At 40.5% G+C, this 14,364-nt stretch overlaps 1 protein-coding gene across 11 annotated transcripts in view; it reads left to right on the forward strand.

Moving 5' to 3' along the window:
- The window catches only part of MTUS1 (microtubule associated scaffold protein 1), a 109,936-nt gene extending 96,048 nt beyond the window's left edge, over positions 1-13,888 (forward strand). For 8 of the 11 annotated variants that reach the window (XM_060278831.2, XM_060278833.2, XM_035112825.3 and 5 more), the window contains 8 exons: positions 1,611-1,677; positions 4,478-4,692; positions 5,065-5,170; positions 5,417-5,490; positions 6,438-6,533; positions 8,733-8,849; positions 10,088-10,185; positions 11,445-13,888. In XM_060278831.2, coding sequence (XP_060134814.2) covers positions 1,611-1,677; positions 4,478-4,692; positions 5,065-5,170; positions 5,417-5,490; positions 6,438-6,533; positions 8,733-8,849; positions 10,088-10,185; positions 11,445-11,661 — 990 coding nt within the window. In that variant the 3' untranslated portion in view covers positions 11,662-13,888. Of the gene's footprint in view, positions 1-342; positions 647-1,610; positions 1,678-4,477; positions 4,693-5,064; positions 5,171-5,416; positions 5,491-5,593; positions 6,534-8,732; positions 8,850-10,087; positions 10,186-11,444 lie in introns of those variants that run through there. The other 3 variants (XM_088659085.1, XM_088659089.1, XM_035112831.3) reach the window with 2 other exon arrangements.
- Positions 13,889-14,364: the final 476 nt, after the last annotated feature.

A 14,364-nucleotide genomic window follows, 5' to 3' on the forward strand; every position in this document is an offset into this window, starting at 1 on the left:
GAGCAGGGATTTGACTATCCTGTAGAAGCACCAGGTTCACCGAAGAAGCTACATACCAAATGATAATATAGTCGTACTGGCAAGGTCTGTATCTTCTCTCAGCTCCTTACAATTCATGCCATGTTTTCTTCTTCTATAAATTAAGAGTGAAAGCCTAGAATAACTAATTCAGAAAAGCTAAAAATAAGATCCATTGTGTTCTTTCCTCTCTTCCACCCTTCACTTGTACCAGCTGATATCTGAGTAAGTGGCAATCGATCTTTATAATGTCTGGTTCTCATTTTTCAAAAAAAAAAAGAGAGAGAGAGAGAGAGAGAGAAAGGGCTGTGGCTTTAAGTAATCGCTGGCTGCTTGTGCCAAGTGCAGAAGCTGCAGTGTCTGCTTCTGTGTTGGGAGGAGAGACCAGTAGAAGAAGTACGGTAACTGCAAAGCACAATGAAGCCGAGCTGAGGCAGTGTCCAACGGAGCGCTACCTAGCTGTGAGTTAAGTGTGGGCCGACCAGTTTGGTTTGCGGTAGTTCCTGCCACCTGTACATGCCTGCTACGTGGATGTGGGGGCCAGAGAAGCAGCTGGGGCCAGAGAAGCTGGACAATGGGCTGCTCCAGCAGCAGAATGTGCCTGTATTCTCAGTGTGCTGCGAAAGAGGTAATTGGTATTTGTGCTGTAGGTGCTCTGCTGGAATAACAAAGATTTTAAAAGCAGGGGTTTGCTGCAGGCAAGGTGAAAAATGGTTCCAGCAGCTGGAGGGAAGGAAGGCTGGATCTGGCGACCTCTGCAACGTTCTGCTCTCCACAGCGGTTGCTGCATCTTGGAAGCAGATAGCATATTGAAATGCTCACACAGCGTAGATTTATTATGTGGGTGCTGCTTGGTTCTTTAGTTGGAACTCTTTACTGGGGTGTCCAGAAACTTCTTTTAATACGGGGTTTGGCAAGTGGGAGTGGAAAGAAAAGTAGTGAAGTATAGATTGCAGGCTAACTTTGCGCTAGCAGCAGAAGCACTTTGAACTCTTAAAGATGACTGTAATTTTGGTGTTTTGTGCAAAACCTTGACAGGCACAGCAGCTTGCAGCTGCCATTTAAATTTTGCAATGAGGCTTTATCAGTTTGTACTAGCAGGCTAAGAGTATTCTGTGCCTAAGCTTATGTTTACCTTTGTTACAAAGTACATTACACGTATTGTTTATCCCCAATGATGTTCTCGCAGTTATGGGTTGGAGGCAAACATCATGCATCCTGGAAGGTTACTTGAATGCTACTTAATACACACTGTTTATTTAATCCTTAGCACTCCCACCCTTCTTAACTTGCAAACTAAGGTTTTGTTAACTTTAAAGTAAATTGTGTACCTAACTAAAACCCCACTGAAGATTACTTTAGCCATCGGCAGAGTTCTTATTGCAAGTTACGTACTTCCTTAACTCAGGGGGCCATCTGTGTTTTTCTAACGTTATGAAGCTGTTGTCCTGGATGATTCATATCTTGGCTTCACTTTCCTGTTTCTTGTCATTCTACAGATAGCATGCAAGTTAAGCATTGGCAAATGCTGTATTTTCTGTTTGGAGTGTTCACTAACATTCCATGTGTGTCTGTGTTTTTTTTCCCCTCAGAGGGAGGAAGTGGTAAAGCAACGTAAAGAGCTGTCGATAGAACTTGTCAATCTTCGTGGAGAGTTAGGTAAGTGCAGGCTTGTGTGCTGCCCTTTGCATTTTTTTTTAAAAAAACTTAAACGAATGCAGCGGCAAAACTGATTTTAAGACATATAGTATTGAACCAGAACAATCTAATTCCCTAACTGTACTCTGTTCACATGTTTATGCTCTGCATTTCTCTGGAGTGTTGTCTGCCTGACCCTTCGGTTCATCTAATTCCTGGCACCAACTTGAGTAAGCCTACCAGAGCAGCCTCCTGGAAACATGTGTCTAATGGTCAAAACATTTACTGGGGGTGTCTCTTCAGCATGGATTTTTTTTCTTGTTTGCCTAAATGGTTTTGCAGACATTTATCCCACATTTTGCCAGGAAGCAAACCAACTGTAAGAGAGTGCTATATCTTACTCATTGCCATGTGTCATTCTGGGCTCTGGTAGACAACAGGTTTGAAATGAACTTGGGTGTGGGTTAATTTTCACTTACAGTAATCAGATTAAATGGTGCAAGGCAGCATAGCCGATGACCGTAATGCTAAAATGGTGAGAGATGGGGTATATGGTTTAAATTTGCCAAATGAGGGTTGCCTCTTAAAAGCTTTAGAATATTTGATTTTTTGATGGGGAGATTGCTGTGATACGGTGTCTGAAAGTAAGAGATGTGTGCTATTTGTTCATTTTGCTTCAGGCAATAATAATAATAATAATAATAATAATAATAATAATAATAATAATATGCTGCCCATCTGACTTGGTTGCCCCAGCCACTCTGGGTGCCTTCCAGCAAATTAAAGCCCATTGGACAGCCCTAGGCAAAATGCTATCACTTGGCCTCCATTTCTCTTGTAATGTGGAGGCAAGTCTGGCCTACCTTAGATTTGTTGTAAAAAAATCAATCAGATGATGAATGTGGAACACTTAATAAAGTGCCATCTATATAAATAGTGTATTTGATGTATTGAATCTGTGCCTGTGAAATGTGTTTGAAGTATATACTCTTCGTTTAATAACAGATACACTTAAGCCTTTTTTATTATGAGAATAATTACTTGTCACATTCTTAAATCAGGGTGAACGTTTTATTTAAGTGGTGGGTTTCAGAAGAAATCTTTGTGTATCACACATTACAGTTAGAAATGCCCACTTAGCGTTCAGTTTGCATTTGTAAAATGCTTCAATCATAACAGGCCTTAAAATATTTGGGCCTATTCTTAAGGGCTTTGTGGCCTACTGCAATTTTATCTGCTGGGAGCTTGCAATATGTTAGGCGAAGAGCCCTTTTTGGTTTGGCGCCATGGATGTCGTTGAAAGGTTTTTGTGTAAAACCATGTGCATAAGCTTAATTTCTTAAACGGGTTACTTTCCAAATGGGAGCTCTGCTGCTCTGCAATGATGCACTAGGGAGAGTGAAATGCTCTTTGCGCTAAAAATTTCACACACATGAAATAACTTCATATTGGGTAAGCAGAATGATGTGTGCAAATGCTATTGATCTTCTCAATCTAGAGATCTTTCGCTCCCCGCCTCCCAATTTTTAATATGAAGTCTTTACAGAAGTCAGAATAGTAATAAACCCTTAACAACTTGGGCAAGGCTAGATTACCGTAAGTATGACATAGGGGGTTTTTGTGAGCAAACTCTGGCCCGCTTTTGAAAGAACTAGTGCTAGGAAACTAGGGAATACATGGGAAGCAGGAATAGGGGGAGAACATGTTTGGGGATTTTAAAATATAAAACTGTAGGGGAACCAAGTTGTCATTGATTCACCTACTTCTGGCATTATTGAAAGGAGAGGTACAGTAACAATGGTCTTAAGATATTATGGCCTTAGATGAAACCGAGCTCTTTGAATGATGACCACATAGAGTACTTGTGCTTATCTGATTAGTTAGGCTGCTTTCAGATTATCAGTGCACTAGCTTTGGTTTGGATAAATTGAGGAAGCAAGAGGGTATTTTTCAAAGAAAGAAAGAATATTCCAAAATAGCATATACAGCATAAACACAGTTAAATACTATAACACGCTCTTTCGAGCGAGCGAGCTATATATATCAAAAATAACCATGTGTGATAAGTCAGAAGTCCAATTTCAAACAATGGTCATTAAAAGATGTGTGCATGTAAGGGAAGCATCAGTTAAAATACCAGGGAAAAAGTAGCTGTGGACACATAAAAAGACACAACAATAGACATCAACACACATGTCAAGCAAACTTCCTGTGCAACTTTTATAATAGTCTTCTGTACAGTTTAATTTTATATAAAATTTCTGGAAATTTAGATGAGCATTTGCAGAAGGCAGACATCCTGAAAGCTCTAGGAGAAAAAAAACCTTTAGCTTTAAAAAAACATTTTAAGATATGGGACTTGAATCAAATGTTATGGTCTAGAACAGGCATCCCCAAACTGTGGCCCTCCATATGTTTTGGCCTACAACTCCCATGATCCTAGCTAACAGGACCAGTGGTCGGGGAAGATGGAAACTGTAGTCCAAAACATCTGGAGGGCCAAAGTTTGGGGGTGCCTGGTCTAGAATTTACCTAGAAACAAGAAGCTGTCTTAAACTAACAGTCAGCGACTCTCCAGGATGCCAGTGATGAAGACCGAACCTGAAACTTCTGCCTGCAAAACCTGTGTTTTCTCACAGAATTAGGGTCCTATCCCTGAATACTATAGGGCTGGAGGAAAGGAAGAAACTCCCCATGTGTCATCAAGGATAGTATTCTGTTGAAGAGGGCTGTGGCTGTGCTTCCCTAAAAGAAGTCCTGTGAGCATGTGCTTGCAAAACCATTTTATTTACATAGAACGTCACTGCATTTCTGTCTTCAGTAACCGCTTCTGCAGCCTATGAGAAATTGGAGAAAGGTAGACATGAACTACAAGCAGCTTACGAAGGATTTGTGCAGCAGCTGAACCAGCAACACCAAAGAGATTTGTCTGAACTGGAAGAAAGGCTGAAACAGTTCTACACAACAGAATGCAAAAAACTACAGAGCATCTGTATTGAAGAAGCGGAAAAATACAAAGCACAGCTCCAAGAACAGGTAGGCAGGATGGAAATTGGGCTGGGATTCATCTCCTGAATTTCTTAAGCACAACTCCTTTCTTCAGATACGAAGTAAAAATTGGCAAAGGAGATAACCCTTGCTCATGATGAATTAAGCAAAGGTCTGTTTCATTAGATGTATGGAGCGTCATCCTGAACTGGCAGCTCTGTGTATATGCAGATATGTGGTTAGGGTGGGGGGGACGAAGGAATTGAGAGGTGTAAGGTTGAAGGGAAACAAAATGCAAAAAGAATGAACAGTAATAATTACATAAAATAAAATAGCCGCAGTGGCAATTAACAAGGCTGTGGTGGTTGATATCGCAAACATCCTGGCACATGGTAAGCGAAATATGTGGTTGTTCCTCAGGTCGACAACTTGAATATTACACATGAAAACTTTAAGCTAGAGCTTGAAACCAGCCATACAGAAAGGATAGATGAGCTGAAGAGGGACCACGAATTGTCCTTTACAGGTAAACTGCATAGCTTATCTGCTTTGATGGTACCAAACACATTGCATTATTGCTGTGAGAGAGGAAGTTTCCTTGCTTTGCTGCTAAATATATTTATTGTTTATAATCCTGGCAGTGTGACAAGAGGTCAGTACCTTATTAAAACTTCCCTGCCAAAATAACAATGAAAACCACACGATGCAGGTATTGTGAAGAAGTTAGGCGAGTACACTTGTGCAATGTTAAAACTCTATAAACATTTTTCAGAGCTCAAGAATGCCCAGGAATTAGAAAGGAGGACACTTGAAGAATCTCTCCAAGAAAAACAACTACTACTAGAGGTCTGGAATTTCTCTTTTGCTTACTAAGCCAGTGGCAACTGTAACATTGCTAGATTTAGATGCCACCACAGTGTCAAAGTCAACATGTACCTTGAATTTGTAGAACATCCTGGAACTGTTGCCATAGGCTAGCCCACCCCACCCATGAGGCAAGGTGAAGCAACTGCCTCGGGCAGCAGGAGCTACAGGGGCTGCAGATCCCAATACAAAGGAGACCTTTATTCCCCTTGTTCCTGATGTAGATCTTCACTCACTCCTTCCCTGGTCAGGAGAGGAGTGCCAGGTATCAAAATGTCTTGGGCCAGCCCAGAGTAGCCACAGGTACCTTCAACTTGATCTAAAACTACATACTGTTACAAGTTTGTGGGTGCTGGACATTTCTAAATTCATTGATTCAGTAAGTGTTGGAATTTAATTAAGATCTGGGGTGTTAACACTTGGGTGCCAGGCCTGTGTGTGTATATCGAACTGTGTGCTAGACACTTATGATCCTTTGGAATCAACAAGTGTTAAAAGCTAAACAAGCCATGCTAGCTTCCTGTGTGAGGTGATAGCCTAAGGCAGGCACCCCCAAACTTCGGCCCTCCAGATGTTTTGGACTACAATTCCCATCATCCCTGACCACTGGTCCTGTTAGCTAGGGATCATGGGAGTTGTAGGCCAAAACATCTGGAGGGCCGCAGTTTGGGGATGTCTGGCCTAAGGGATGAGCCATTTAGACAATGAGCAGGACCTTTCCCTCAACTGATAAAGCCAGGGTTTAGAGTAAGAAGTTAGGAGTTGTGACCAAGACACAAAACAGGCGGAGCATGATCGCTGTTTGGAATCTTCTATGGAAGAGGCAAGACCCTTTTGGGGTGTTGATACTGCAATTTCCTAAAATGTTACCTGGCTTCATAGCAGAGGCTCAGGTCTTAAGTTTTAGGTGTTTTTTTTTAATCTTTTAGAAAAAGATTAGTGAATTGCAGAGTGAAAATGATTCCCTGAATGAGAAGCTTAAGTTGGAAGAGCAAAAACGCACAGCCAAAGAAAAAACAAATATTGTAAGTATTGACTTGCTTTTATAATCCTCCAGAAATAGCCTTTTTTTGTGGGGAAGAGAGGGAGGCTGGGATCTACTGGGTGAAGGGGAGCTTGGAAAAATAATGTCTCCTCTCCCTCCATGAGTGAAGGATGCCTCCCTGCTGGATCAAAAACCTTTGTGCTTGTGCAAAGGGGACAAATTAGGATTCACATTGTCTTATCTCAATTCCTGCACTGTAGCCTCACTGTTAATGTTCCAAACATGAATAGCAGTTACAAATGTTATGGATTTAAATTATGAATGGCTGCTTGACCAGGTGTGTTGCACTAGGACCATTGCAGTCTTGGTTTTAAGAGAATGGTGTAAAAAGGTTGACGGATCCTAGTGTTATGTAAGCCTAATTGCCATCACACTGCACATGTGGTGTATGTGTGTAATTAAAATATACATACTTGCTGTGTTTTTACATGTGTGTATACACATCCACATAGCTTAGCTGGTTTTCTATTTTTAGCTGTGTGTTTTTTAAACGATGACATCCTGCCCTATGATTTCTGGATAGGAAGATACTATGAGCCTTTGAACCAGGTGTATTACCGTATATGCTGGCGTATAAGGCGACCCCCTACTTTTCCAGTCAAAATATAGAGTTTGGGATATACTCGCCGTAACGAGTATATCCCAAACTTCCAACGCACACCAAATAAAATTTTTCTGTATCTCTTCCAGGCACCGAGGCAAGTGGGGGAGGGGGAGAGTAAGCGGCTGCCTCTTTCTTTCCATGCAGGGAGGAAAGCCTCTCGCGTCCCCTCTTCCCGCAAGGAAAGAAAGCGAAAGCCGCTTACACGGTCGCCGCATACGGCAGGGATGCGGCCACAGCCGTTTTGAGCTCCCCCCACCGTATGCGGCGACCGCAGATCTTATACCCAGCATATAAGACGACCCCCAACTTTTGAAAAGATTTTCCTAGGTTCAAAAGTCGTCTTAAACGCCGGAATATATGGTACATCATTTTCTTCTGGGTCTACAAATCAGAGTAGTGGTGCATTTTCTGCAGACTGACTTACTGTAGTTTTCAGTTGGAAGATCTGGGGGTGGTGTGTGCAGAAGACGAATAAGCATTGTCTTTCTCCTTAAACCCAAAAGCTGTCAGATGTTTATAGTCTTACCTGCACCTGGACCTATGTTATCTGTTCCTATGTTTTTGGCTGTTACTTTGAGCTACATTAGATTATCATCGGGACTCTCTCTTAGCTCTTGGGTTTACTTTTTCCCTTTTATATGAGGCTGCATTTTTAATTTAATTTTGATGTATGTAATCTTGTTGTTGAGTTGTATTTTAACCAGTTGTTTTATATATGGTGTTAGCCGCTCTGAGCCCAGCTTTGGCTGGGGAGGGTGGGGTATAGATAAAAATTTGTTATTGTTGTTATTATTATTATTTTGCTACTGGTCATTGTTATCAAGATGCAAAGAAGAGCCTGCTTGACATGAGGAAAGCGCTGGTGCAATTAGATGCATACATACTAATTGTTGTTAGAATTATCTCTAGGCAATATGGAACTGAGTAATGTGTGCACTAAAATCTTAATTTATCAATATTGTATCTGGCATCTCTCAATAACAAATTTAATTATCTGAATCAGTATTGCTTGTAAATTAAAAACAGTGTTTGCATGCACCTCTAGTTAGGATTATTTAGAATCTATATCAGCTGCTTTTTTTCGAGATCGGATCTCCATACTTTTCAAATATAAAACAATTCTGGATAGATTTAAACAGACAGATGTGTGTGTGTACATTTTCATTACAAGATGACTTTCTGTGGTTTCAAGGTTATAGCCCATTTGAAGTTTTTATTGTTATAGGTATATTTTACCTTGGGATAGATATCCTTGCGCGTGGTTTAAAAATACAGCAATATACTAGAAAGTGACCATCTTTATCACTTTTTACAGCTATAAAATAATTTCACAAGAGCTGTAAATACATTTTTAGAGCATTTGTGAATGTTTTGTTTTAAAGAGACGTCTATTCCTTCATACAAACAGCTTGCGAGTTTGAAGTTTTTTAGATGTACCTTGGTGTGTGTGAGTGTGTGTGTGTTTGGCTAAGGAAATCTCTAACAAGTCAATATTTACAGTCATAAATTAAAATATGTTTGCTATGCATGGCAACCTTGAGGGGGCCTCCATTAACTTTGCATGTCATTTTGCAGAAAAACCCTCAGCTTATGTATCTGGAACAAGAACTGGAAAGTTTGAAAGCAGTGCTGGAGATCAAAAATGAGAAGCTACATCAACAAGATATCAAATTGTTGAAGATGGAAAAACTGGTGAGCTTTTTCTTGGAGTGCTAGTCTTCCAAAAGCTGGATTTGTGCTGATAATGCAAAAGTAAACACTGTAGTGATAAATTCAAATTACTGAGGAGTTAATAAGGACTAAAACTGGAAACATAATACTCCTCTGTGGAGCTAACGTAAATTAATTAGCTTTAACTAAATAAGTTTCCACCACAAATTACAGAACAGCTATGAACTTTTGCAGTCCATCATTCTCTCTGACTCAGCCCTTCCCATCTATCATATAAAGATAGCGCATCACGAACCTTTGTCAGGGTTACTGAAATAATATGTGGGGCCCTTTGCACACTTAAAATATTGAACATTTGAAACATTCTGAATAAATCAGCTACATGGTATAACAATTCTGCTCTATTGATGGGGAAAGAGAATGTAAATTGAGGGTGTTTATGCAAACTTCTATTTCTCTGCTTAATATCTGCTGGAGTAATGCAGATGCAGAGCAGAATAAGCAATATTCTGAACAGTGACCCCATACAGGAAACTGAGAATGGTGGTTTCAGAGACAGAGAGATGTGCGCCTCCCTCTTTTACATGCTTTTTAAAGTGTGACAAATTATGGAAACCTTTTGCTGTGCCAGAGGCAGGAGGAGCCAGCAGGGTGTGTCATCTAATTGGCAGCAGTAACGCTGGGCAAACACCATAATAATCAGGGACATTGAGATCCCAGGACAGTGGGTGCCATTGTTTCTGAGATGATATACTGGTCTCAGAGCACATGTAAATAAGTTAGGCTTCTCGTCTCCAGAGTATGCGGAGGAACAGCAGGGCTAAATAGTATTTGTAATTTTAGAGATTTTTATACTGCCCTTGATCATTAATTCCACAGCATTTAATTCTTAAACACAATACGTTGACCATAAATCCAGATTGTGCAGCCAGAAACATAAGGATGCTGAACAAAAGTAATTGGAAGACTCCGGTCAACTCTCCCATTTATTTATTTTTCAATTATAAGGTGCTTCTTACTAGTTTAACAAGACAGACTCGATTAGTGCAGGGTGAAAGAGGCATTTTATAAGTTTGTAGTAGAGAATTTATGCTTGAGCTCTGGAGCTGTAATAGCAAGTTTTCTTTTAAAAAATAAATGTTTGTGGTAGATTTTGAGATGTTATTTTAAAAATTGGCGCAATAGGACATCCTGGCTTCATCTAAAATAAATCAGGCCTCCCCCTCCAGCCATACATTAAATCTGCACATTTATTCAAGGTGGAGAACAACACAGCCTTAGTGGAGAAAATGAGAAAACTTCAGCAGGAGAATGAAGAATTAAAAGCCCGGATGGACAGACACATGGAGCTTTCCAGGTAATTCTAAAATACTTGTTTGAGTTGCTCTTGTAGTTTAACAGCTGCCATCATTCTCCGTTTGGGGGTGCGGGTTAGAAAGTAGAGAGAACGCAAGTGTAATAGTATAAACTGCAAGCTACCTTGAGCCTATTGCAGGTGGGGCGTGCCTGCGGTAAAAGGAACAAAAGCAGTCCACACAGCATTTGAATGCGGACGTACCTAGTTAGCACAATTTCTTAATAGTTTCAGAGGGGCATGCGTAAGGACAGTTTTCAAGAGATTCTGCTTCACTACTTAATGTACAGACAGCTTTGAAGAGCCACCGCATAGAGAATTAGTACCGTACTACTTGATAAATGACTGAGGTTTTGTGTCCCCGCAGAAGAGAAAGCAGCCTCCTTAAGCTCTTTATGCTGGATTTGTGAAAGTACTTGCTCAGACTGCTTATGTTTGGAGTTAGACTACTAGTCTTTGGTGGTAACTTTTTCTGAATTGTGGAAGAGTGTAGCTTTTAAAAAGGAGGATCAGATAACTACTCTTTCTCCTTTTGCTGTTTCTTGTGTCTTCAAGAAGTTTGCTCTCCACTCCTTGCTGCAGGAAGCTAAATCTGTTAAATCCATTGCGGGGAAAGTGGCTTGGCTTTGCCCTTTTGTAGAATTACGGGGATACCATCTCTTAAGGGCAAGGATGTAGACCAGGCAAGCTCTGCAGTTTGCTACTCCATCCTTATCCTTGTCCACGGAGAGTTTCCTTGCACCACAAGCAGCTGAGTGGAAACCACAATATGGTCACATGATCATTCCCTCTCTAGCTCGAGGTTGAGTGCTGACAGGACTGGAGCCACAACAAAACCACTAAGGAGGAAGTAAGTTACCTGCACACACGAGTGAACTCTCAGGTGTGCAGAAATACAAAACAAAAACCAAAGAGAGCAAAAAGCAACCACCAAACAGCCCAGGGAGACTGCCCAGTGGCCCTCAAGAACCACAGAATTCTAATTGTTGGATAGGAGGGAAAAAAACATCAGAGACTAGGAGAGCTGTGCTGCAACTCTCACCACCACCAACCATTGGCTATGTTGGCTGGGACTGGTGGGAGATTTAATCCAGCAACCATGTCTGTTAACTCTGGAGAAGGCTGTAGCTACCTGAAATCCTGAACAGAAACACCTTTGGGGAAAGAGGGTACACTGCAGCATATTGTTGGTAGTCCAACTTGTGACTTGCTAATACTCAACCTAGACAGTAACCGTCTGCTTTCTCTCGCTCTCATAACAGGCAACTTTCCACCGAACAGGCGGTTTTGCAAGAGTCTCTGGAGAAAGAATCAATGGTAAATAAGCGCTTGTCAATGGAAAATGAAGAACTTCTGTGGAAGCTACACAATGGAGACCTGTGCAGCCCGAGAAAACTCTCCCCCAGTACTCCCCCAATGCCTTTTCAATCGCCAAGGAATTCAGGCTCCTTCTCCAGCCCGACGGTATCGCCTAGATGACACCACTGTGAACGAAGAGACACTCTCCATACAGGCATTTCATTTTTGGTCTGCAGAACTAAAAAACATGGATCGAGGGAGCAAAGAGCTATATTAGCTGCGTGTGATTGAAATATAACTGGAAATGACTGTCATGAGAAATGGCTGTAACGTAATGGGAGTTCATGGCTAGAACTCGAAACAGTGCATCTCCTTATTAAAAGAATACAAAAAGACTTCAGTGATAACTTCTCTGAACATTGTTGCACAAAGCACTTAAAAGAGCAAGGAAAGTCTTGTTCGTTTTTTTGCCTTTTTTCACCTAACTCTAGGGAGAAAAAAAATGCTCAGGGGCTTATAAATAAAAGATCACAACCTTTAATACGTTCCTTATTATAGACACCTTGAGACGCTGAGAGTGGCATGAGTGAATTGAATGTATCACACGGTGAGTGTGTTATGTGTGTGTGATGCAGCCACCTTTGCTATGTATATTATAAAGGACGAAAGCTGAAGAATAAAGTGACATGTACTTCATGAATAAAATATTGCCATTATGCATGTTTCATCATAGATTTTTCCCTTCTCTGGGACTAAGGAAAAGCTGCCGCTTGTGCTCTACGTTTTTCCTTATCTCTCTGCTTCAGTTTAGTCAAAGGATGCTATTTTTATTTGATTTTTGTCATTGTCTGCCTACTTGCATAGTGGAATTTAAGATGAGACCGATAACCTCTCACAACACAAAATGTCATTCAAAATATTTTTAAGCTTCCTAGATAACTAGGTGGGGGGGGGAAACCCCGTTCTTATATAGTTAATGTTCTTCCCTCTCCTTTTTTTAGATATCTGGTGGTAGATAGTTCAGACATGCAACCTTTCCAGGGTGACGACAGCTGTGGAGAATAATGGTTTGATTTGACTTGAGATCACAGGATAGGAAATATATATATATTCAGGCTATGATTAGGATAGAACAAGAGGATTGGTTGTGTTCTCATAATGCACTAAGCCAAACAGCAAATGTGCAGGCTCCCAGGGAGGAGCCAAATGGCTAGAAGCTGCTCCCTAAGAGCCCACATGTTCATTCAGTTTTGCCTAGTCAAGGGTTTGGCTTAGCATTTTGTATGAATACAGCCTTTGTGTACAGCTGCCAGTAGCACTTCCTTGCATTGTGAAGAACAAACATCCCAAACTGATAACTTGACGATGTGCACTTTAACCAATTGGCTGCAAGACTCTGCATTCCCCCATTTCATTTAGCATGAGATTTTCAGGAATCCGAAAAACAAACACTATTTTGCTGACATGATAGGTTGAAGATGTCTGTGTCATAGGCAACATTCAGTGCTGCATTACAAATCTGAAGATGACTCACTGCATGTCCGCTTCTGTTAATGACCTGTTCAACATGTATTCTTGTATGTACAAATGCATTCTTTATTATGGTTAAACACTATCTCTGCTATCAGGTCTAGATGGGACTGTTAAGTGCTATGGTACCGTCATTTCTGTTGAATAATCAACTTGTTAATCAAAGTCTGATGAGATCATAGGGTTGTAGCTGATACGACGGTTGTGCAAGTGAGAGACTTCCACTTTTGCAACTGGACTTGCCCATCCTCTCCTTTCCACTGCTGCCCCCCAGTACCCTCAATCTGCTTGAGGGTTGGAGGCACTCTGGAGCAGACTTTCTGGGGGCACAGAGGGATGCAGGGTTGAGGAGTACAAGGGGAAGGCATGTTGCACAAGTTAAGACTGACCCACACATGCAGTGACAGCATTGGATTCAACCCATAATGGTTTGTAGCAAATATGTTGACAATTTGAGAGCTAGGTCTTGAGATATCCTTGTCCCCTTTAATAAAACTGAAGGAGCACTGGAAAAAAAAACGTTGTTAAACTTTGGCTCCAACAGCAGAAGGTTTTTAGTTATTACTTACTGAAATATTACTCTGTAATATGAAAAATTTCAAGGATGAATTATTTTAATTTTACATTGTGTAACGTGTGCCTCTCCTGTGAAGCATTTTGCCTGCCCAAACCCATTTATGGCACTGTATGTAGCTAGAGATATCAGCACTTCTAAATAAACTGTTGTTCAGAGATTGATTTATATAACTATGAAAATCTGATATAGGCTGAAACTTGGCTTAAAAGTATGACTTGGAGCAATTTCTTTGGCAAGGTCATATTTGATTATATGTACTTGAGTGTTGAAAATTAAAATAAATTTTTTTTACTGGTTCAAGACTCTTGCCTGTTTAGACATGAAAGCAAAAATACTGAGGCTAAAGAGATATTTTTACAGTTATAAGCATAACATCCACATTCTGAGCCATTTATACAGAAGAGGCTTCTGTTTTAGATTGACCTTGTGCACAGTAATAATAAGATTGAATAAGCTGCCACAAAGTGTTTCATCGAATCATCCGGCATTCTGTATTGCTCAAAACATACAGCTGCTTTAGAGGATAAAACTTATTAAAAGATGTTAGTTGTTTTTGTTCCCCTTCTACAGAGGCTGGATGAGTGCTTAATTCTAAATGCAGTTACCAATAGAAATTATTTGAATTCAATTTGAATTCTACATTTTCTTAGAATTCTTTTGGTGCTTGGTGTGATCAGCAAAAGACCTTCACACTGAACATTAAAACTAGATCCTTCTATGTAAACAGCTTAGTAACATGCAGTAAGTCATGCCCCCTATATAGATATAAGAAAACT

Source organism: Zootoca vivipara, chromosome Z1 (genome assembly GCF_965207765.1).
Source record: "Zootoca vivipara chromosome Z1, rZooViv2.hap1.1, whole genome shotgun sequence".
NCBI lineage: Eukaryota > Metazoa > Chordata > Lepidosauria > Squamata > Lacertidae > Zootoca > Zootoca vivipara.